Source organism: Aquarana catesbeiana, linkage group LG11, assembly GCF_042186555.1.
Source record: "Aquarana catesbeiana isolate 2022-GZ linkage group LG11, ASM4218655v1, whole genome shotgun sequence".
Taxonomy (NCBI): domain Eukaryota; kingdom Metazoa; phylum Chordata; class Amphibia; order Anura; family Ranidae; genus Aquarana; species Aquarana catesbeiana.
The window spans coordinates 86,482,552-86,508,324 of NC_133334.1; the positions used below are offsets into that span (position 1 = coordinate 86,482,552).

General features: G+C 42.4%; 1 protein-coding gene across 3 annotated transcripts in view; it reads left to right on the forward strand.

Moving 5' to 3' along the window:
- LSP1 (lymphocyte specific protein 1) overlaps positions 1 to 25,773 on the forward strand; it is a 130,102-nt gene that overhangs the window by 80,685 nt on the left and 23,644 nt on the right. For all 3 annotated transcript variants that reach the window (XM_073604692.1, XM_073604693.1, XM_073604694.1), the window contains 6 exons: positions 5,384 to 5,630; positions 10,600 to 10,667; positions 11,132 to 11,234; positions 14,007 to 14,114; positions 22,007 to 22,050; positions 23,956 to 24,037. In XM_073604692.1, the coding sequence (XP_073460793.1) occupies positions 5,384 to 5,630; positions 10,600 to 10,667; positions 11,132 to 11,234; positions 14,007 to 14,114; positions 22,007 to 22,050; positions 23,956 to 24,037 (652 nt within the window). The remainder of the gene's footprint in view (positions 1 to 5,383; positions 5,631 to 10,599; positions 10,668 to 11,131; positions 11,235 to 14,006; positions 14,115 to 22,006; positions 22,051 to 23,955; positions 24,038 to 25,773) is intronic.

Genomic DNA, 25,773 nt, shown 5'->3' on the forward strand with positions numbered 1-25,773 from the left:
AGACACAGAAGCGGACGTCATTGGCTCCCACTGCTGTCAATCAAAGTCAGTGAGCCAATGAGGAGAGAGAAAATGGACACACAGAGCAGCAGCTCGGCTCAGGTGCCCCCATATCAAGCTGCTTGCTCTGGGGGCACTCGGCAGGAGGGAGGGGGCAGGAGCGCCAGCGAGGGACCCGAGAAGAGGAGGATTGGGGCTGCTCTGTGCAAAACCATTACACAGAGCAGGTAAGTATGACATGTTTGTTATTTTTAAACAAAAAAAACCCACAAGATTATAATATCACTTTAAGTTGGCCGTACACCAGTAGAATTTTGTATGAAGATTTTAGCTCTCAAAATGTTTATTTGATTTTCTAATGGTTAGTGGGGTCAAGTCAATTTGTTTTCATTTGTAGTGACGAGAACATTCAAAGGAGCAGAATGGAAAAAATGTTCTCAAACAAAATAAATTCTAACTGTGAATGTGGTTTTCATTTGGGAAAAATTGCACATACTCTAATAAAATCTGTTAAAGCTTTCTAGATAGGGCTTAATAGGGCTAAATATAAAAAAATTGCAAACAGGCAGGCTTTTTAAACATGTAGACTTACCGGCCTGTTAGCCAATTGAAACAACTGAGGATCAACACCCGGAAAACACTGGGGAGAAGATGCCAGTGCTGGTAAGAGACCTCGCTGGCATCAAACCGTTGGAACTAAGTTAAGTAATAGCGACTTTGGGGGAAATTTACTAAGACTGGAGCACACAGAATCTGATGCAGCTGTGCATGGTAGCCAATCAGCTTCTAACTTCAGCTTGTTCAATAAAGCTTTGACAGTAAAACGTGGAAGCTGATTGGTTTCTATGCAGAGCTGCACCAGATTTTGCCCTCTCCATTTTGCTAAAGGTGGAGTTAGGCTTTAATATGTTTGATATTTCTTTCAAATAGCAAGTCTGGATGAAATTTTAAGGGTTTTTGAAATTATTTGACTCAATGATGGCAAGAAAGAAAGTTCTGACAACTGATTTTTCTATGAATGTTCGAACATAAATCTAACCACCAAGGGCCAGCTTTACAGTGATCAAGCTTAAAAGAAATCAGAAGTCCATCAGATCCTGCCTGCCTTGGTGAAGTAAGAATCATCTGACATCGTATGGTCATATGCCTGTTGCTGAACAATTGTTTGGAGATACCAGATCATTTGTTTGGCCAGCTTATCTCAGCCTTGCGGACTTCCAGGAATTGGAAACCTGCAGCTTTTTGTGGTCTTTGAATGCTAATCTCTTGTTTGTACTTGTATAAAGTTAAAATGAGATTGCGGAATCATCCTTCCCAGTTTGGGGAATTCTTCTCCCATGTGTTGTCAAGCTGGGAAATGGCTTGTTTGCCATGATTGTGTTCATAATTGCTTAATCCGCAGCTGCAGTTCCAGGAGGTTGTCTCCAGAAGTTTTGCACAACTTTCTTTCCTCATGAACCAACATACAAGTCCATACCTTTTAAAGCGTATTTCCACTTTTGCAGCCTACTTCATGTTTGTTACATGTTCTCGTTAACATAAAAAATGCTATGTAATGTTTTAAAGGGGGCTGTGGATTAATGTTTGACATAATTAACCCTGTCTGTACTTGTGTTCACAGTTCTAAATCATCAGATGTAAACTAGACTTGAACACTGCCTATTTCAAAAAAGGGTTAAAAATTAAAAAAACGCCCTCCTGCATTGTATGTTAATGAGATATAGCCTGTGTAGGGACAAAGGCACAGTGGGATTGATTTACTAAAACTGGAGTGTGCAAAATCTGGTGCAGCTGTGTATTGTAGCTAATCAGCTTCTAACTTGAGCTTGTTCAATTAAGCTTTGACAAAAAAAAAAAAAATGGAAGCTGATTGGTTTCTATGCAGAGCTGCACCAGATTTTGCACTCTCCAGTTTTAGTAAATCAACCTCTGTGAGACTGTTGAGAAATTCTTAAGCCAGCCATAGATGAAAAGCTTAAAAAAAGAAAATAAATACACCGCAACTATTATTATTCTAAGGTTCAGATATATTTTTCAAGGGTCTCCAAACTTTCTAAACAAAGGGCCAGTTTACTGTCTTTTAGGCTTTAGGAGGGCCGGACTGTGTCCAGTGGGAGTAGAACATACCCTATTGTCAGTGAGAATAAACAATGCCTATCATTGCTTTTAGTGGGAGGAATAGTGCCCCATTATTGGTGCCAGTGGTAGAAATAATGCCCCATCATTGGTATCAGTTGGAGGAAAAGCATCCCAAGGGCTGGATAAAGGCAAAGAAAGGGCCACATCTGGCCCCCGGGCCACAGTTTGGAGACCACTGCTTTAGACTTTGGGGAATTGTTTGTGTTTACCAACAAAGATACCTGAGCATGGTCACAACGTGCCTGTACATCTAATGTATATAGCCAGTACAGCTGCACGATTCTGGCTAAATTGAGAATCTTGATTTTTTTGCTTAGATAAAAGATCACCATTCTCGCGGCGTAACGTCATCTTTCACATTATCCAAAAAAATTGAGTTAACTTTACTGCTTAGTTTTTTTTTTAATTCGTTGAGGTGTATTTTTTCCTAATAAATTGCGTTTGAAAGACCACTGCACAAATAGTGTGACATAAAATATTGCAACAACCACCATTTCATTCTCTAGGTCTCTGCTAAAAATATATATATATATATATATATATATATATATATATATATATATATATAATGTTTGGGGGTCCTAAGTAATTTTCTAGCAGAAAATGCAGATTTTAACTTGTAAGCAACAAGTGCAAAAAAAGGCTTAGGCCTCTTGCACACTAACGATCCGTATGTCCGTTATTCATCCTTCCGTTTTCGGATGAAAAACGGACATACATGAATCTCTATGGAGCGTCGGATGTCAGCGGTGACATGTCCGCTGACATCCGACCCGCTCCGATCCGAAAAGTGTAACGGAGGAAAAACCTACTTTTCCATCCGTTTTCGGATCGGATCGGGTGATGACGGACTCTACGGTCCGTCATCATCCGATCCCCCCATAGGGGAGAGCGGCGCTCTGACAGGTCCGTCGCTGCACAGTGTGCAGCGATGCACCTGTCATCTTCCTGCTCAGCGGGGATCGGCGGAGTGATCCCCGCTGAGCAAGCGGATATTCACGGGGTGGATCATCACTGATCCGCCCCGTGAGAAAGAGCCCTTAGTCTTTAAGTGGTTAAACTTCCCTCATTTGCAGACAGAAGTTCTTCCCTTTGATCTAAAAGAAAGAGAATGTTACAATGTTTCTCTTTATCTCCCAGCGCTGAGCAATGTTGATAAATATTTGCAAGAAGTTGTAAGACAAGGCCCTGTCAGAAACCATGAAATCATGCTGAGACAGAAGTACAGTTAAATCACACTTGTTTAATAATAAAAGTAAAAAAACGTAGTCAAAACATAGCCAAAGTTCAGTAACCGGAACAGATAGTCAGCCAAGCCAGAAGTCAGGGATCAATGTAGTGGAACAGCAGGCAGGATCTGGAGCCAGAAGGGATATCAGCAAAGCAAGTCTTGAACAGGATCGCAGGAGATAGTTTCTGTGATGTTGACCAAGGCGAAGGCAGAGAACCTCTGGACTGGATGGCTTAAGTAGGCAGGACTGACGAGCAGGATATTTATTTATTTATTTATATTATATATATATATACATATATATATATATATATATATATATATATATATATATATATATATATATATATATTTGCAAATACAATTGTTTTAATGTCTCATTCATATATTTTATCCCATCCAGCATCTGGTAACTTCACTTTCTCTTTGCTCGTTTAATTGCTTGATATGGATAACCATTTGTCGAAACCATTCAACAACATGTAATTGTTAAATAAAAACGGGGGTTATTCCTGCGCTACCGGATTGGAAAAAATTGTTATAGTAGTCGTATACTCAACTTTTAAACCTATATGCAACCTCTATCGCTGGACAGCTGCATGCACCGAAATAAGGGCTCAGACATAAGCCCGAATAAATGATGTAAAAGAGAGAGGGGGGGGTGCTGCGCTACCCGGAGGGTCTCAGCTTATTGGTATTAATAATAATTATTCCTAGTGTTCATAGGTCACGAGGTCTCAATAAAAAGTGGAATCTAAAACCGTTCGTAAAAAATCGCATGAATTGGAGTATAGAGTAAGCATGAAATAGATGTAGTGACTCAAAATAGTTGCATATATGTTGATCCAACAGGTGATATAAATATAAATGTAACCACTAATACATATATGTTGATCCAAGAGTGAAAAAATATATAAAAGTAAAAACCAATTTCTCATGTGTTTAAAATTACTCAATCTATTATCAAAAAGTGCTCGTGCTCTCGTGCCTTAGATAAAAAGATCAAAACTGATGCATATACTACAGTGCAAAGAATAAAGCAATAATATAACAAAAAGGTAATGTATCAAGTGAAACAAACAAAAAAGGTATAGTTGCCTGATCCTAGTGTTGCGACCAGTGCAACAGTGCAACTATAGTGTGAGTGGTCACGTGAGTAAATAAATCACTGACTAACCCACTATACTTATTAATGTCCAAGATATTAAATAAGTATTCAAGTGTCCACAAAGTCCGTAATGTAATGTAACATGTAATTGTTGCCTCAATTATGGCTTACAACATTTCTGGGGAAAACCCTCTTTCTTAGAGCCCTGAAGAAGATGGTTTCTCCTCAAGATGCGTATGCCATGATCCACATTTAAAAAAGTGATTATATTAGTTGAATGAATTTGACAGTTGGTCATCTGTATTCAGAGGATTGAACGAATCTCACCCGGGTTCACACTGACAGTGGGAATGAAATTGTGCGAGTTGAGCTGAATTCGCACAGTTTTATTGCTGCATGTCAGTCCCAATTGGGGGCGATTTCAGAGACATCTGTGCGAGTTCCTGTACAGAAATCTATGGAAATCTATAGAAGTCTATGGAAATCACACCCAGAAGTCGCCAAAAGTAGTACAGAAACTACTTTTGGGAATTGGTGCAGCGCCGCACCGATTCAGACTGTGCCATTGCCGGCAATTGCCGCAGATTTGGCATGCAATTTGACATGTCAAATCGCATGCCAAATCGCTCCAATGTCAACCAGGGCTGAATGGAACTTTATTTTATAAGCTTTTGTTTTGTACTTTTGGGAGTATAATGAAGTTTAGTTTCAGATATCACTTGATACCACTTTCTATGGATTATATAGTGTTGTATGTTTCACTGTCCTGTAAACAAAAATTAAAAATGAAAGGAATTAATTAAGAAAAAAAAGAGAGATTTCTGTTTTTCTGCAGATGGTCTATGCTAGAAGTGCAGATGTGAATAGTTTTCTATGAAGTCATATTTATGGTCTGTGATTTTCAGTGTGGGGCTAAAGCCAGCTGGTCCCTGGGAGACGGAGGAAGATGAAGGATTCAGCGACTGGTCTCAGAAACTGGTGCAGAGGAAGCTAAGAGGAGCTGCGCAGGCCGCAGAGGAGCGAGAAGAGCCCAGATTTACAGACGAGGAACAGACAGAGCAGACCAGAGCCACCGAGGAGCTCCATACATACAACACAGAAACCCAGGTGGAGGAAGAAGATGAAGGGACAACCCGCAATGAAGAAGTAGAGGTACTGGAACAATGGAAAACAACTCTGAGGAGGTTTTATTGCTGTAGGATGACCATACATTTCATTGAGAGTAGTCAGAAATAAAAAGACAATCTAACTTCTCTAAACTGGCCAAGCATGTGGCAATTTATTGGAGTGATTGAACTTTTGATGTCAAAATCACAAAGCAATGGAAGACATAAAGTGGTGGTTGTGATTTACTGCAAGGAGATGAGATAGAAGTTCCCCTGTTCAAACTGGGCAGAGAAATCTTATCACGTTCAATAAAATTGCCATAGCTTTTTTACATTTTTACCCGGTTTCAACTTTACAACCGATCAAATTCTGGTGATCGAGTAAACTCTTGCCTGATAGAAGGCTGGTTTTGCAGCGATTGCTTTAGATCATATTTGTGAGTCCCAGTGGACGAAATTGGTTGATATTGACTAAAAATCATCACATGCATGGCCAACTTTAAGTTGAATTGTATGCAAAATCTATGCACAACACCAAGCAGGAGGATGTGGGATGGCGCCAGATGTCACTCAACTTTGATTAGAAAGGTATTCAAACCTGTCTGATCAACCCTTAAGCCTGGTACACACCCTTTCACACTGAGGTGCTTTGCAGACGTTATAGCATTAAAAATAGCGCCTGCAGAGCGCCCTGAAACAGCGGCTCCATTCACTCCCGTGTGAAAGTCCGATGGCTTTCACACTGGATCGGTGCGCTGGCAGGGCGTCAGAAAAAGTCCTGCCAGCAGCTTCTTTGGAGCGCATAAGGAGCGGTGAACTCACCGCTCCTAAAGCGCCCCTGCCTGTTGAAAACAATGGGGCAGCGCTGCTATACCACTGGCAAAGCGCCACTGCAGCGCCGTTTTGTGGGGCAGATTTAACCCCTTTTCGGTCGCTAGCAGGGCAGTTTTAACCCGAATAGCGCTGCTAAAACGACGGTAAAGCGACGCTAAAAATGGTGCCGATTTACCGCTGACGTCCTGGGGCGGCTCAGTGTGAAAGGGATATATCAGTTCTTTTTGGTTCAACCCAGCAGGCTGAATGAAAACTGTAGATCTTAGGAGGAGATCCTGTACTAACAATCCAATGTTAGTACAGCAAACTCCCTGCTGAGCTATTGTGTTCTGACAGGGGGACGTCCCTCCAAATCGCACTGCACCAAACTGCATGGTACTGCGGTACTACATGGCTTGGTGGCTGAAAATATGCTTTGTTTGCGAGATGCATTTCGGGGGTCATTAACAATTAATCGGCACCCCTGTTTATCTCGCAGTGCTTCCCATGTGGTGTAGAAAATGCGCACAGAAGAGAAAAGAAGGAGAAATCCAAAATGTTATTTTGTACACAGTATAAAAAAGTAACATTTTGAAGGTCTTGTGAAATACAGTGTTACTAGTATTTATAGTAAACATTGTAACTTTTAAAGGAACTGTGTTATGAAACAAAACACCTTTGAATTAGGCTGTAATGAAAGCATGGCTCCCATGCCTCGTGTTTATTTTGTGTTTGTAGTCAAGATTTACACGAGTCAATTAGAGTATAAATAAAAATAGCTGCAATCTGGTGCTTTATGGACAAGAATTTGGGTATATATTTACCAATACAGTGTCTTGAAAAAGTATTCACACCCCTTGGAATTTTTCACATTTGATCATGTTACAACCAAAAATATAAATATATTTTGTTGGGATTTTATGTGATAGACCAACACAAAGTGGCACATAATTGTGAAGTGGCAGGAAAATGATAAATGGCTTTCAACATTTTTTACAAATATCTGAAAAGTGTGGTGTGCATTTGTATTCAGCCCCCCTGAGTCAATACTTTGTAGAACCACCTTTTGCTGCAATTACAGCTGCAAGTCTTTTTGGGGATGTCTCTACCAGATTTACACATCTAGAGAGTGACATTTTGACCATTCTTTTTAAAAGAAGCATTGCACAGGCGTCACAAGTGTCAGCAATAAGGCAGCACTGCTGGGCCTCCTGCTTGGCAGGTACCTGGACCCCCCTTTTGAACTGATGAGGCCCGGGCCTAGTACAGGAGGGCTTGTACTGACTTATCGGTGGCCCTGAATACTAGCAGCATAAGGATATAAAATAGGTAATTGAGAGAGTTTAATTCCGCTTTGGCAGATGTCTTCCAGTTCTTGGGGAAGCATTTGCCTGTCTATGAAAAAAAAGGTTTTGCTATGTCTACCATTGCATTTCCAGTGTTCCTCTGTTTAAATCAGTACAATGCTTTCTAAATAAAGAAACAAAGAACAGTTATTGTTTCTAGCAAAGCCTTTGTATGTGTCCTCTCTAGACAGTGTTATAAGGACAGTCAGACAATCAGATAATACTGTAGACTGGCCAAAGATGGAGCAAATTGCGGGTTGCAGGAAAGAAATTTGCTCAATTCCCCCCATCAACACAGACAATGTTGACAGGGAAATCCTTCCCACTGAGCCATTGTGTTCTCCCGGCGGGGGGGGGCAGGAAAAGCAGCCCCTACCGGGAGAACACAGCGATTATTGCTAGTGGCTATAACAGCCGCTGGTGATAATTACATGTATAATCCGGCATTCTGATTCTACCCAAGTTGATCGATCAGCTTGGGTACATTCAGCATGCCCATACATGGTTCAAATCTCTGCCCTGCTGAACCAGCTTGAGATTCTGAATTGTTTGAAAACTGATTGAGAACTGTCTATGGCCAGCTTAAGGTAAAACTATAGGAAAAACGTTTTATTTTTATTTTGGATAGAGCGATGGTGGGTTGAAACCCCTGTCAGATTTTTTTCCCACCATCTGTTATTTCCCTTCACTTATTGTCCCATAGCCAAACAGGAAGTGAGAGGAAATATCTGCAAATTAAGGGAATTACTTGGGGACCCCAAGGTTCCCCTTTATTACTTTTCTTGGGACAACCCAAAATTTGGTATTTTCTCTTACTTCAATGATAATGGCAAACAGGACAAATAGAGAGTTACTATGTAACTATCTTTACTGTAAGAGCGGCAAGGATGTGGAATTCCCTTCCACAGGTGGTGGCCTCAGCGTGCATTGATAGTTTCAAGAAGACATTAGATAAGCACCTGAACGACCACAACATACAGGGATATACAATGTAATACTGACATATAATCACACACATAGGTTGGACTTGATGGACGTGTGTCTTTTTTTCAACCTCACCTACTATGTAACTATGAATCTCCTTAATGGGGGGTCAGATAACAGAAAAAACTGACTGGGGTTATAATCCCTCCCCACTCTATCCAAAACTAAAAAAAAAAAGTTTTGCCATTAGTTATACTTTAAGTAGAGATCATTTATTTCCCAACACAATCCCTTCAATGTTTGCTTGGGTGCTGCAAATACATACAAGCACGCAACACATCAGCCATAACATTATGACCACCCACCTAATATTGAGTAGGCACTCCATTTTGCTGTCAAAACAGCCCTGAGCCTTCAAGCCATGAGGCATCGAGGAACCACTAGACAAAGCATCACACTGCCTCCGCCAGTTTGCCTTCTTTCCATAGTTTATCCTGGTGGCATCTCTTCCTCAGGTAAGCAACGCACATGTACCTGGCCATCCATGTGATTCATCGGACCAGGCCACCTACTTCCATTGCTCTGTGGTCCAGTTCTGATGCTCACATGTCCATTTAGGTGGTTTTGGCTGTGGACACGGGTCAGCATGGGCAGCCTCACCAGCCTGCACCTACGCAGCCCCTATACACAACAAACTGTGATGCACTGCGTGTTCTGACACCTTTCTATCAGAACCAGCAGTAATGTTTTTCAGCAATTTGAGCTACAGTAGCTCTCCTATTGAATCAGACTACACTTGGATCCCCATGTGCATCAATGAACCGTGGCTGCCCATGACCCAGTTGTCAGTTTTCCTTCTTTGGACCGCTTTTGGTAGCTCCTGACCACTGAAGACCAGTAACATCCCGCAAGAGCTGCAGTTTTGGAGTTGCTCTGACCCAGTCGTCTAACCATTCCAATTTGGTCCTTGTCAAAGTCGCTCAAATCCTTACGCTTGCCCATTTTTGTGTGCTTTTAAGACATTAATTTCAGGGACATGTTCACTAATATAACCCACCGACTTCCAAGTCATTACAACAAGATAATCAATGTTATTCACTATCTGTCAGTGATCAGAATGTTATGGCTGACTGGTGTATCATTTCATTATTATTTATTTCAGGTACTTATATAGTGCCATCAATTTTCATACATGTTGTACGTTAACATCAGTCCCTGCCCTCAAAGAGCTTACAAACTAAGGTCCCTAACTCACATCCATACACATATGCCCTGTACACACGGTCAGATTTTCCGATGGAAAAAGAGCGTTAGTATTGTGTTGTCGGAAATTCCAATCGTGTGTAGGCTCCATCGGACTTTTTCCATCAGAATTTCTGACACACAAAGTTTGAGAGCAGGATATAAAATTTTCCGACAACAAAATCCGATCGTTTAAATTCCGATCGTGTGTACACAAATCTGACGCACAAAGTGCAACGCATGCTCAGAATAAATTAAGAGACGAAAGCTATTGGCTACTGCCCCGTTTATAGTCCCAACGTACGTGTTTTACGTCACCGCGTTCAGAACGATTGGATTTTCCGACAACTTTGTGCGACCATGTGTATGCAAGACAAGTTTGGCCCAAAATCCGTCAGAAAAAATCTGATGGATTTTGTTGTCGGAATGTCCCATCAATGTCCGACCGTGTGTACAGGGCAATACTAGGGCCAGTTTAGACAGGAGCCAATTAACCTACCAGCATGTCTTTGGAGTGTGGAAGGAAACCAGAGTACCCGGAGGAAACCCACGCAGGCAGAGGGAGAACATGCAAACTCCAGGCAGGTAGTGCCGTAGTTGAGATTTAAACCAACAACCCTGCTGCTGCTAGGCAGAAGTACTAACCTCTGTGCAACTCATTTACATTCATCTGTTATTTATCTTTAACAGGCAAATGATGAACCAGAACTCTGCACAGAAGAAACAGAAATCATCTCTTCCAGCCAATGGGAAACAAGGTACAATTATTATATTAGATATCATGATAAATGTAGAACACAAGAATCGGATCCATTCTATGCAACCAATCATGTCTTACATTTCAGTATGAAACTGATATTAGGATCAAAACACAGCATAGCCTTCTAAAACAGATGGTATATACGCGTCTCACTTCCATCAAAAATAATAAAAAAAAAAAAAATCTCCCCCTCATTTTAGGGTAGTAGGTAGAACCCCATAAATCATTCCTTTTAGCCCGCCTCACTATAACTTGTCTGGAATATAGTTAGTTCCTATTGCAGTAGGATGAGAAATCTGCCCTGATATAGAGGGTATGGCGTAGCTCTACCATATTGTGTAGATAGAAACTGGCTCTTGCTGTTGATGTAGTTTTCCATTCTATGGAGCAGGGACCATAGGAACAGCTAGCCGTCCGCATATGAAAAACTGATTAATAAAAATTTGCTTGGTATTATTCCAGAGAAATAAATGAGGATTACAGACCACCAAGTCCAAGAGTTCCTGAAAAAGAGTCTGAAGAACAAGAGGAAGAAGAAGAGAGATATGTGCCTGCTAGACATCAGGTAAATTTGTAGGTGCTTGTTCACATCTGCAGCCATTATTGCCACCCCTCTGGAAAGTGATCAGAAGGTGGGTTGCTTTTCAGAGGGCATTTGACAGGCAGTAAGGAGGTAATATGTTGCCTCCTCACTGACTGTTTAAACCCTCAAAATGTTGACCCACCACACCGCAAAGGCGGTACAGATCTATGTGCTACAGTTTAGCTTGTTGTTAAAGGACGTCTATAAAGACCCATTCACACCTATACGTGTATATTACTACACATGCTGCAATGCACACACTTAAGTGTGAATGGCCCTCTATGGTACTATATACCGTATTTATTGGCGTATAACACGCACAGGAGTATAACACGCACATTCATTTTAAGAGGGAAGTTTCAGGAAAAAAACTTAAATTTTAAATAAGGAACTTTGAAGCAAAATAAGGGTCAGTGCCCATCTGCAGCCTCACCATTGCCATCAATGCAGCCTGATCAAAGCCCATCAACAGCCTCACAAGTGCCATCAATGCAGCAGCCTCACCATTGCCATCAATGTAGCAGCCTCATCATTGCCATCAATGCAGCAGCCTCACCATTGCCATCAATGCAGCAGCCTCACCATTGCCATCAATGCAGCAGCCTCACCATTGCCATCAATGCATCAGCCTCACCATTACCTTCAATGCAGCAGTCTCGCCAATGCCATCAGTGCAGGCTGATCGATGCCCATCTGCAGCCTAGAGGGGACAGGAAGGGGGGCGGCATGAGCGCCGACAGATTACATACAGTGAGAATCTCCTATGATAGACAGAACAGTAGTCCAATGGCAGCCCAGGAGACGGGACTTCTTATTACAGAGGCCGCCAAGTAAACAGAAGATTCTCACTGTATGTAACCTGACGGCGCTCGTCCCACCCCCTCCCTGTCCCCTCCGAGGCAGCTAAAATTGAAGTATTGGTGTATAACACGCATGCGCTATTTGCACCCGATTTTCATGGTGAAAAAGTGAGTGTTATACGCCAATAAATACAGTAGTTATTGGACAGGGAACTTGGAAAGAATTGCTGCAAGAGTTGTACAAAGAACAAAAAAGATTGTTGTAGTTTACAGTCAGATCCATAAATATTGGGACATCGACACAATTCTAATCTTTTTGGCTCTATACACCACCACAATGGATTTCAAATGAAACAAACAAGATGTGCTTTAACTGCAGACTTTCAGCTTTAATTTGAGGGTATTTACCTCCAAATCAGGTGAACGGTGTAGGAATTACAACAGTTTGTATATGTACCGCCCACTTTTTAAGGGACCAAAAGTAATGGGACAGATTAACAATCATCCATCAAACTTTCACTTTTTAAAACTTGGTTGCAAATCCTTTGCAGTCAATTACAGCCTGAAGTCTGAAACGCATTGACATCACCAGACGCTGGGTTTCATCCCTGGTGATGCTCTGCCAGGCCTCTACTGCAACCGTCTTCAGTTCCTGCTTGTTCTTGGGGCATTTTCCCTTCAGTTTTGTCTTCAGCAAGTGAAATGCATGCTCAGTCGGATTCAGGTCAGGTGATTGGCCATTGCATAACATTCCACTTCTTTCCCTTAAAAAAGTCTTTGGTTGCTTTCACAGTATGCTTCGGGTCATTGTCCATCTGCACTGTGAAGCGCCGTCCAATGAGTTCTGAAGCATGTTGCTGAATATGAGCAGATAATATTGCCCGAAACACTTCAGAATTCATCCTGCTGCTTTTGTCAGCAGTCACATCAACAATAAATACAAGAGAACCAGTTCCATTGGCAGCCATACATGCCCACGCCATGACACTACCACCACCATGCTTCACTGATAAGGTGGTATGCTTTGGATCATGAGCAGTTCCTTTCCTTCTCCATACTCTTCTCTTCCCATCACTCTGGTACAAGTTGATCTTGGTCTCATCTGTCCATAGGATGTTGTTCCAGAACTGTGAAGGCTTTTTTAGATGTTGTTTGGCAAACTCTAATCTGGCCTTCCTGTTTTTGAGGCTCACCAATGGTTTACATCTTGTGGTGAACCCTCTGTATTCACTCTGGTGAAGTCTTCTCTTGATTGCTGACTTTGACACACATACACCTACCTCCTGGAGAGTGTTCTTGATCTGGCCAACTGTTGTGAAGGGTGTTTTCTTCACCAGGGAAAGAATCCTTCGGTCATCCACCACAGTTGTTTTCCGTGGTCTTCCGGGTCTTTTGGTGTTGCTAAGCTCACGTTCTTTCTTTTTAAGGATGTTCCAGTTTTTTTGGCCACACCTAATGTTTTTGCTATCTCTCTGATGGGTTTGTTTTGTTTTTTCAGCCTAATGATGGCTTGCTTCACTGATGGTGACAGCTCTTTGGATCTCATATTGAGGGTTGACAGCAACAGATTCCAAATGCAAATAGCACACTTGAAATTAACTCTGGGCCTTTTATCTGCTCCTTGTAAATGGGATAATGAGGGAATAACACACACCTGGCCATGGAACAGCTGAGCAGCCAATTGTCCCATTACTTTTGGTCCCTTAAAAAGTGGTAGTCACATACACAAACTGTTGTCATTCCTACACCGCTCACCTGATTTGGATGTAAATATCCTCAAATTAAAGCTGAAAGTCTGCAGTTAAAGCACATCTTGTTTGTTTTGTCGTTTCAAATCCATTGTGGTGGTGTATAAAGCCAAAAAGATTAGGATTGTGTCGATGTCCCAATATTTATGGACCTGACTGTACATATGAATATTTACTATCCTGTTTTGTTTTTTTTTTGGCACCAGGTACAGGTAGAGGAGTGCCAGGACCGGTGGGCAACACACGAAGTGGAAACCCGGAGGCGGTCAGTTAGCAGTGATGGAGAGGAAGGAGATGGCACCATCACAGTGAAGGTGATTTTATAAAGCTGTAGCCCTCCTGAATTTTCCTAGTGACAACTTTTTTGCCTGTGATTGGTTTCAGAGAAAATGTCCGCACTAATCAAAACCTGTTTTGGCTCAGAGAAATCTGACGGATCTACCTGAAACAATTATGGGATTGTTTTAATTTGTTGAGGCCTCCACCAAGAAACGTTGGTCCTCCTTACGCCTGATACACACTATGAGTTTTTTTTTGCTGGGTTGAATGAAAAAAAAACTGTCAGCTCCGGTCGGAGCCGCTATCCTAGCGATCTGACGTTAGTACAGCGATCTCCCCTGCTGAGCTATTGTGTCCTGACAGGGGGACGGCTCCCCCGCCAGAACAATACAGTCAGCACTCTTTGCCATTGGCTGATAGTGCTGATCAGGAGCCGGTCGACTGCTGGTTTTCCAGCATACACATCCTGTCGAGCCGGCTGGCATACACATGGGCTGAATGTCAGCCTTTTTTTTTTTTTTTAACCAATGTCTCTCGGCCTGTGTGTACGGGGCTTTAACCACTTGACCTCCGGAAGGTATACCCCCCCTTCTTCATTTTTTACAATACGGCACTGCGTTACTTTAACTGACAATTGCACAGTCATGCAATGCTGTACACAAGCTAAATTGATGTAATATTTTCCCACAAATAGAGCTTTCTTATGGTGGTATTTGATCATCACTGGGTTTTAAAAAAATTTCACTATAAATGAAAAAAAGACCAAACATTTTGGAAAAAAAGAAAACAATATTTTTTACTTATAAGGGTAAGAGGATTTCGCGCATATAGTCTATCATATAGATAAATAACTAAATAAATAAATACACATCTAATAATAATAATATGTGGGTGTATACCAATAACAAATCTTAAATAAAGTGCATCAATAAAGTACCCATGCTGGAAATTCATATATCCCAATACATAATCACATTAAAAATCAAATCAAACGCATGTGCAAAAATGCAGAAACATGTGCAGCAAAAGTGCCAAACTGCAAACAACGTAGTGTGGGGTGATTCCAATAATGGATATATCAGAAAAGAGTTCATAAATAACCATAAAAGTTCATAAGTATTGATGGTAATAAAAAAGGGTGTAGATGATAATGATAATAATAATCTTCATTAACCGACTGGCGGCTCAACCAGGCTCTCTAGACTCTCACCTCAAGGATGGAAATAACAGGCATCAGTGTATATCTTTCTCTGTTGTGATAACAGCAACGTTCCCCTCTGCTTACTGTCAGGCTCCTCAAGGATGGAAACAACTGGCAACAATGTTTCACTGTATTAATAAGGCAGCGTTCACCTCTGTTAGATATCAGGTACCTGTAAAATAGACTGGGAATTTTTTCCACCTAGGCTGTGACAGCCCGGTGGGAGGAGGGGGAGGAGAAGAGAGGAGGCCTCTGATGGTGTAGTATTTCGAATAAGCAGTTTATTGAATATAAAAACGAAGTGGTCTCTTACATAAAAACAAGTAAAATTCACATGTAAAAGGAAGGAGCGGCGTCCGAAGCGCCTCCTTACGTGACTTCCGGTATAGTCAATTCTCTGCCACGCCCTCTGCTATAAAACATATCCAATAAAAATTTTTAAAAATCACTTTTCTTCATTTAGGCCAATATGTATTCTGCTACATATTTTTGGTAAAAAAAATCCAAATAAGTGTATATTGATTGCTTTGCACGAAAGTTATAGCGTCTACAAACTATGGTATATGTACTGGAATTATTTTTTTTCATACTAGAATGACAGTCATCAGCGAGTTATAGTGGGACTGCGATAGTATAGCGGAAATTTAACACTAACTGACACTTTTGACACTTTGTGGGAACCAGTGACACTAATACAATGATCACTGCTAAAAATATACACTGTCACTGTACTAATGACACTGGCTGGTAAGGGGTTAAACATCTAGGGTTAAATGTGGGCCTATCCAGTGTTTATGTGTGTACTGCTTTCACTAAGGGATGTACCGGTTCTTACTCTCTTCTTTGCAGGGAAACAAAAACCGGCACATTCCCACTGACAGAACAGAGCTCAGGTGCTGGCGGTCATCCATTGGTCGGCACCCACTGTTTGGCTTGTGCTGTGACTATTCACAGCACAGCTGGAGTGCCCCCTACCCGGAAAAGCAGAATCACCTATATATATATCTATATATATAGGTGATTCTGCGCAGCCAGCTGGTACTGTAGCAGTAAAACTACAGTGCGCGGTCGGCAAGTAGTTTTAATCAAAATATGTAAAAAAAACTGCCTTTATGGCTCCTCAGCACCAAATCCGTGAATCATAATTACATTTTTGTATTTCAGATTTTCAGATGCAGGCTACAATTTGATGACTATAAGGCCTCATTCACAAAGGCATACCGATTCATACACTCATATGAGGGGCTGTCCTCAGCCGCAAGGGATGCACAGATGTCCAGTGGCATTACATGCAGGCAGCAGTTTCAGACAGACAGCCTTCTGATCCATGCTTCGGAGCAGCACCAATGTACACTCTGAGATTAGCTTAGACATCCATGCAGGTCCATGCAGCCAGCCGCCTGTCATTGATTTGAACAGGCTGCTTACACGCAGCTGCACGGAATACCTGTGCATCCTGTGCGGGTAAAGCTGGCCCTTAGCACGGGTGTACTGATTGGTGCACCTATGTGAATGAGGCCTAGAGTAACAAATGCAGTTCTTTTAAATTACTGTTTAGGTAAAGCCCAAACTTTTTTTTTTTTTTTAAGTTTTAGATTAGGAAAGGAAAGGATTAAAGTAATACTAAAGTCTCCAGCATTTTACCTAAAATAAAAAAGATGTTATACTTACAAGGATATTTGTAATGAGCAGCCCCAAACCTCCTCTTCTGGGGTCCCCCAGCGATGCTCTCTGCTCCTCCTCTTCTTTATGTGCCCCCATAGCAAGCCTCTTGCTATAGGGGGCACACGTGTGGGTGCGCTTCTGAGCTGGGCGGTGCACGTCCGTGAACACACACAGTGTGGCTTGACCCCGCACCAAACCCCTACCCCCCAACCTCACAGGATTTGACTGACAGCAGCAGGAGCTGCTGCCACTGTGCCTGTGAGAGAGGGGGAAAGAAGACGAACCTCTTTAACAAAACCCTTTATCTCTGGTTATTTTTTAATGGCTATATCCCATTTGGAAGGTTCACCTTCACGTCCTGCCCTGGAGATGCGACAAGAAATGAGAGGATATCTCTTTAAAGTGAACAGAATCCTCATATTAACCGCTTGCGGACCGCCCAACTGCGGCAGGGCGGCACTTCGGGGTCTGGGGTGCGCGGCACTGGCAACCCGCTCCCGCTGTGATTATACATGGGCCCTCCAATTACACAGTACAGAGGCAGAACAGCAATCTGCCTATGTAAACAAGGCAAATTGTTGTTCTGGCGGAGGGGAAGGTACTGATCCTGTGTTTCTGCTAAGCAGGAACACAGATCTTTGCCTTCCCTTGGTCCATGCACCCCTCACAGTAAGCATAACTTTGGCATACATTTAACCCTTTGATCGCCCCTGATGTCAACCCCTTCTCTGCCAGTGTCATTAGTACAGTGTCAGTTCCTTTTTTTTTTGTGGCACTGATCACTGTATTAGTGTCACTGGTCCCCCCAAAAAGTGTCATAAGTGTCAATTAGGTGTCTGATTTGTCTGCTGCAATATTGCAGTCCCGCTATAAGTCTCTGATCGCCACCACTACTAGTAAAAAAATAAATATAAAAATTAAATGAATACAAATATTCCCTATTATGTAGACGCTATAACTTTTGCACAAACCAATCAATATACGCTTATTGGGATATTTTTACTAAAAATATGTAGCAGAATACATATTGGCCTAAACCGATGAAGAAATTAGATTTTTTACATTTTTTATTGGATATGTTTTATAGCAGAAAGTAAAAAATATTGTTTTTTTTTTCAAAATTGTCGTTTTTTTTTGTTTTTGTTTATAGCACAAAAAAAAAAAAAAAAAAAAAAAAGAAAAAATGCAGACATGATCAAATACCACCAAAAGAAAGCTCTATTTGTGGGAATAAAAAGGGCAAAAATGTTATTTGGGTACAGCGTCGCACGATCGTGCAATTGTCAGTTAGGCCCCTTTCACACTGGAGCGGTTTTCAGGCGGTATTGCGCTAAAAATACCGCCTGAAAACCGCCCCTAAACAGCCTCCGCTGTTTGTTCAGTGTGAAAGCCCGAGGGCTTTCACACTGAAGCAGTGCGCTCGCAGGACGGTAAAAAAAGTCCTGCGAGCCGCTTCTTTGGAGCGGGGAAGGAGCGGTGTATTCACCGCTCCTAAACCGCTCCTGCCCATTGAAATCAATGGGACAGCGCGGCTATACCGCGGTAATACCGCGGCTATAGCCGCGCTGTACGAGCGGATTTAACCCTTTTTCGGCCACCAGCGGGGGTTAAAACCGAACCGCTAGCGGCCGAATACCGCTGCAAGAACGACGGTACAGCAGCGCTAAAAATAGCGCTGTTGTACCGCCGACGCCCCCACCGCCCCAGTGTGAAAGGGGCCTTAAAGAGGGAGTCCACCTGAAAAAAAATTATTAAAAGCCAGCAGCTACAAATACTGCAGCTGCTGACTTTTGATAAACAGACACTTACCTGTCCAGGAGTCCAGCGATGTCGCCAGCCGAAGCCGAGCAATAGCTTGGCTCTCGGCTGCTGCCGCCGCCATTCTCGGTGAGGGAATAAGGAAGTGAAGCGTTGCGGCTTCACTTCCCGGTTCCCTGCTGCGCATGCGCGAGTTGCGCTGCGCGTCCTGGGGCGTGTCTATTTCTGGAAGTGGGTGCTGATACCTGTCTAATACAGGTATCTGCACCCCCCTCCCCCCTGAAAGGTGCCAATTGTGGCACAGGAGGGGGGGAGGAATCAGATGAGCAGAAGTTCCACTTTTGGTTGGAACTCCGCTTTAAAATAAGGCAGAGTCGTATCCCAAAAAATGGCCTGGTCAGGAAAGGGGGTGAATCCTCCGGAGCTGAGGAGGTTAAGCAGAGTACACACACACATCGTCTTTTTTCTTTCAATTAGCAGGTTGAATGGATCCCTATATTTCACTATATTTAGCACTATTATTTGGACTTGTATGCAGCACCAGTCACTTTATTCTGTCCAACAAATAAATTATTGACTTATTATTTTGCTTATAGCAACTCATCGCTTTGGATACATATTTCAGCACATGACATGTTTTCATTAAATTAATTATTCGTTTATGAATTTACTTGTTCTTGTGTTTATACATGTATATTTTTATTTTAGTTTTGGAGGATACTTTTGCACATGTATGAATTGCAGGATTTGAATTGTAACACTAATTTATAGTTAGATGTACTTTTCACTTTCTTTGTTTACTCAACATTTTAATTGATGTGCGTCTATAAAGCTAGACACAATCACTTTATTTATTTATTTTTTACATATATTCATTTTTGTGAACACATGATCAAATAATTGGATCAATAGGCTCCAATTAAAAAAAGTTCTTTCCCTGATCACAACTTACCTTTATAAAGCAGCGCCACACCCACTTTCTATTTCCTACTAAACCAGCAGTTGCTCAAGTGGAGGTAGCAGCTTTTCTGCACATATGTATTGAAATCTAACAATTCAACCAAAGCGTGGAACCGTTCTTTTTATTTGTGTCGTCCGAAATGGAGGATTTTACCTCTCTTCCTGCTCAGGTGACAACTTCAAAATTTCCCATCACTTTTTGTCTCAGTGACCATGCTCACCAATACAAATAGAGGGGTAACTCTGGCCAATGGGTACCCAGAGAGCAATGAAAATTTGACAAAGGTATAACCCCTTCCCAGTCTATCCTAAACAAATATTGCCTTTACCTTTTTGCTTTAAAAAAAAAATTATAACATAGAACAGAAGCAGCTGAGTAAATCCACGATGAAAGAGGATCTGGCAGTGATTTTAGAGCATGTGTTCAGTATCAACAAGTATGTTTCATTTTTGAGTATTAATGTAGTAGAGCCCATTTAGGCACATTTTGCTGCAGCAATCATCCCTCATGACCATTAACCATTCACAATCACTACAAGAAGCAATGAATTGATCAACAAGGCTCCACCATTCACACCTATGCAGTTTGCTTTTGAGGGTTTCTGCAGTGCCTTTTTTTTTTTTTTTTATATACTTTTGACAAATTTGTTGGGCAGATTAAAAAATGCAAATCATTGCAAAATCACAGTAAAAATGCACAACATGCTTTTCTGGAGTATCTCCATTAAAGTCTATTGAACCAAAAAAACACAAGAAAAGCACCAAGTCCCTGACCCTTTCCAAAAACAGAGGTACAAAAATGCATTGATGTGAACTCGTTCCATAGGAACCCATGTTTAAAAAAAAAAAAAAAGTCCTGCATTTCTGTAAAAAGCATGAAAAATGCATTGGTGTGAATGGAGCTACATGTAACTGCCAGGGTAGTGATGGTTTAGGGACATTCAAGGGAGATGATCGCTCTAGGTTACAATTTCCTTTGTGTGCTCAGCCTTAATTTACATAGGGACTGGGAAGGGTGGAGAAAAAAGTGATTTTACTAGGGGCATGAAGGACTTCAGTTATGGCCGCCCATCCTTTCTGGCTGCTCTCAGCAACATCACGGGGCAGACAGACTTGTATAGGCTGTGGAGGGAGGTGGGGATGATGCACTGCAGACATCGCTAAAGTCTGCATATCGGCAAGGATAACCGTAGCTTTTTTTTTTTTTTTTTCCCCTGTCTGCTTATTTTCAACCCAAACTAGCATTGCCTGACAGTGCCTGATGCTTCTAGACTTCTAATCTCTAGTGCTTTAGGATTCTTTTAAACTTGCTTTTGGGGTGGTAAAAACAGGTGGTTGAGCTGTAACAAAAAACAGCGGCTGGAGGGCAATATACACATTCTACGGCCGTGGCAAAAATTCTAACCCCTCCAATAATGCGGCTGAACATGACCCATTCTAGTGAATGAGGCCAAGCCACAACCTGTCTTGGATTGCTTGTGGCATGGTGGTGCAGGATTTACAGGGTTAAAACAGGTGGTGAGAACGCAACATGGCGTTCTCAGAAAATTGTTTGACCGTGGATTGCTGTTCAGAGTGTAGTACAAATATAAATGAGCACTAACTGTTTAAAAAAAGGGTTTCTAAAACTTGACTGATGGTCCACACTGAATGCGGCATTAAAATCTCGCTACGTCAGTGCGATTTCAAAGCTGCTGGTCAGTGCAATTTTTTCAAATAGGTGCAAGTCGGAGGCACAAATGGCGTGTGACTTGTCATGTGATTTTTGAACTGTCAAATCACATCGGTGTAAAAGGGGGCTAAAATGATGAGACCTATCAACCCCGAAACCGCTATATATAAGTTGTAATAAATAGCCTTATAATTATCAGCTGCACCTGTGCTGGTAACCAACAGGATTGCATAGTTAGCACTGGATTATAAGGATTGATTCCAATGCCTCCATTCACTACCAGATAAGAAAAAAACTTTATGTTGGGAATTTTGATGACTAGTGATGAGCTTGGCGTGTTCGGACGAGGCATTCCCCACCCCGCACCCTCCTATATAAGGGGCATATATACGTGTGGCTGAGGGCTAGGAAAAGTCCTGGCCACAGATGATTGGCCTGGACAGGTGACAGTTTCCTGGTGGGCTCAAACACGTGGAATCGGATCCTAGTCTGAACACACCTGTGCTCATCACTATATTGACATGTAGTTCAGAATATTTTAGAGGAGAGCTTTTATTTTTGTTCCTTTTAACAAAGCTGATCAGGTGCTTTTTAACTATACAATCTGTGTAATCTGAATAATATAAACTAGAGTGTTCCAGTAAAGAAATATATATTTATATCCTTTTTAGGTAACTGAGAGAACAGAGATTCTGAATCGTTCCATCCAGAAGAGGTAATGTCTCACCTTAAAATGTTGAAATTATTCTGATTTAAAGCTTAAGTAAACCCATCGATTTAACAGTTTAAAAAAAAAAAAAACAGTTGTATTCCTGGCATGTCAGGAATGCTAACTGTCAGTTGATTGTGCTCTCAAATTGTCAAACCATCAAATGACTGGTGTCATGACTGATCGCAGAGGCAAAGATGACAGCTTCCTTAGCTGAAAAGGACAGGGGGGGGGGTTAATTTTGCTTTAAAGGGTCAGCCAGCTCATGCGTTCGGAGTGCCAAGTCTCCAGCTGGCATATTAGATTTCTTTGGGACTGATCAAATCTTCTAAAGCAAATCCATAGCTCCACTCATGACACGCTCCTCTTATCATAACTGGACAATCCAGGTGCTGGCTACTAAAGCCCGCCCCCACTCGCCACTAAGGTTTATTTTAATGTGTTTTTTTTTTTTTTTTTTCAAAAAAAAACTTTATTGAAATTAAATGGGTAAAGAAGAAAAAAGGACCCAATTGGCCATAACAAACAACAACAATCCCAAGGAGGGATTGACTGGATGAGGAGCATCATGCACGGAGCCAGAGTTCAGATGCGGTGGGGGCCTAGAGTCTGGGAAAACATATTTTTGGGTTGAAAGTTACTGCAGCAGGCATCAGTCTGGTGTGATGTGCATGGGAAAGGGGGGGGGGGGGGCAATAGGTTGGCAGTCAAACTTCACAAGAGGGGGCACGACTACCCAAGAGGGTGAATTCCAGCAAGAGAGGGTTGAGAAGGCTTAGGAGGCAACATTAGGGAAGAGCGTGGGAAAGATGGTAAGAGGGGGGAAGAAAATGGCGAGGGGAACGGTGGGGAGGGGGGGAGAGCTGCATAGGATGGGGCTGTAGAGCCTGAAAGAGGAGTGGGGGGGGGGGGGGGCCCTAAGAGCGGGCTGAACCACTCGCTGAGCTGGGTGCCAGTCCAGGCATGTGGGCGGATCCCAACTTTATTGTTGCGATTTTGTCCAAGCCTGGACCAGCTTAAACCCGCTGTCTGCTGAAAAAGGGGTCCCAGGAGTGGAGAACGAACTGCACTCTTGTGATTGTACTTCTCCTTTAAATTACTAACCATTGTCCGGGAGAAAGAAAAACGCAAGGCGAAAAGAGATTTTTCTTTCGCCTCATTCCCTGTACACACAACAGGAAGAAAAGAAACCTCACTGAAATAAGTTCCGCTCTTAGACTATTATCTACAAGTGCCCCCATAGAAAGATATTGACCTGGTGACAACTTTAGATTTTACAACACTTTTATAATCCTGGTGGTAATGGTCACAGGTCAGTTCATGGGACTGAATCTTCCCAGCAAAACCTGACGGGTTGTAAACCTTTCGCACTTTGTTTAAAAATTAAAAAAAAAAGTTTTGATTTAGAAACTCTTAAACTAGATAATATAATTTTAGATACAAATGGAGTTAAAATAATCAATATTCAATGACTATTTGAAACTATCTAAATGGCAAATGGAATGGAGAAGCACATTTCACTTCTGGTCCTTGTCCATAACACAGTAGGAGGAATTGCTCATGTCTTTGGACCTCTTCCAGATGCCTCTGGCAGGAAGAATGTGATTGACCAAAGGGCTTTAGACACAGCTTGGCTTTACATCGTGCTGTGCAATATTTGTCTCACCTACAAATACGAGGGACAGAGCTCAGTACAAGAACATAGTGCACCAAAGCTGAGACTAAGGAGTCTTTTATGACCTGAATCTATATATTAATAGGAAGAGGGCCTGTCCGCTTACCAAGAGCTGCTTATATCACTTCAACACAAATGTTTGTAGGCCATGAGCCAATGTTTTCTCTTTTCCCATTTCCCTGTCTATCTTGTCCAGTCTATTGTATTGGAATCATTATATTCTCTTTTACCTACAGTAACAGTATAAAGAGGAGTGAACCACCCCTTCCAATACACAAGATCGATGACCGCCTGGAACTGTACACACATGCTATAGAGGTAAATAACTGCCAGCTTATAACAAATGACAACATAACCACAATCTCTAAGTCAGGGATCCTCAAACTACGGCCCTCCAGCTGTTGCGAAACTACACATCCCATGAGGCATTGTAAAACTGTGACATTCACATTCATGACTAGGCATGATGGGAATTGTAGTTCCTGAACAACTGGAGGGCCATAGTTTGAAGACCCCTGCTCTAAGTGATTCAAGCAGGCCCGAGCAATCAAGCTGGGAGTGTATTAGGATCTCAATAATTGTATTTCTCCAGTTGTGGCTTAAACTTTCCTTCCTCTAAAGCTGCATGCACTGGGACTAGATGCCCAATCGAACTTACTGGGCGCTACACATAATACTACTTCTGTTTGGAGCAGTTTGCACTCAGGGATGAAGGCCCAGAATGTAGACTGTTTGTGATCTGGCTATTCACCCCTGGGCACATACTGCCCTAAATGTACATACCAGGTGCACCGTCCGGTCGCAGAAGCTGCCACTCTGACAGCAGGACTGGATTATGCAAATGTGTCCTTCAGCTGCAGCTAAGTGCAGGAGCCTCAGTGTACTTTTGTAGGCACTTGTGGTAGCACTGGGAGGAGTGATCTGTGATGGATCGCTTTACAGAGGGCATTTGGCAGGCGGTGCGGAGGCGATCTATCACCCCCTCACGACCTGTTCTAACCCCTGCACCACCGCAACTGTATGCATTGCAAGTGTTTGGGGCATGAGTTGCATTTGGTGCCTGCTAAACATGGAGGGGATCATCATGCTGCACCATGATGAAAAGCATCACAGCCGCAACATATGTATACTCCTGTATGGCTCTTTGCAGCTTGGTGGTGGGTGGTTGGGGGTGGTAAAAATGCAGCTCAACTGCCTGTTTTACTGCCCTTCGACTTCAAATATAATCTAGGCCTAAGGCTGGCCATAGACCAAAATTTTGATCAATCTATGGGTAGGCTGGTTGTACTGAAATTGATTTATCAGTCAACTTCAGTACAACCAGTCTGTTGTGTTTTATTCATGCAATCACTGCCAGTGGCTATAGCTGCCAGCAGTGATCATTGTATTCTGTCGGCAGGGAAACCTTCCACGGTCAGAACGCCATAGCACAGCGTGGGGCAGATGCGCAACTAGAACCTTCAGGGCCCCTCTGCAAGAAACCATGAAGGGGCCCCCCTGGCCCTCGACCGAGGGGCCTTCCCACTGATCCCAGAGCCCTTTACTCCCTTTGTGGGATCCTTTATTACGATCTTGGGCCACCTTCCAGCCATCTTGGTCTCCCCACAGTGGCAAAATGCCAGAACTCAGTCGCAAGTGCGACCTTTGTGGCCCTGCTAGTTCCGCACTGGTGTCAGTAGTTTTTTTTTTTTTTCTTACATATATTTTAGGACTCCCATTGGGGAGGCTTTGGTGAAATATCAGGGGTGATGTCTCATTTTTAAGACAGAGACAGGGACTGAGGACACATTCATCAGTCCCTTTCTCTGCAGCCTCAGCTGCACAGAATGAATAGCTCTGTACAGAGCTTCCTGTCCCCATAAACTGAGGCATAGTAAACCATTTAATTGAACAAGCTGAATTTAGAAGCTGGTTACTGTGGGAGGGGAAAACCTGTCAGCACTGTGAGGGGGCCATGGAAGCACGCAGGAGCCCCGGGCAGCAGGACAGCGATAGGGAGGTGGCAGGAGCAGCATGTGGAGGAACCAATGCCCTCCATGTTCCTTCAGCAGCTG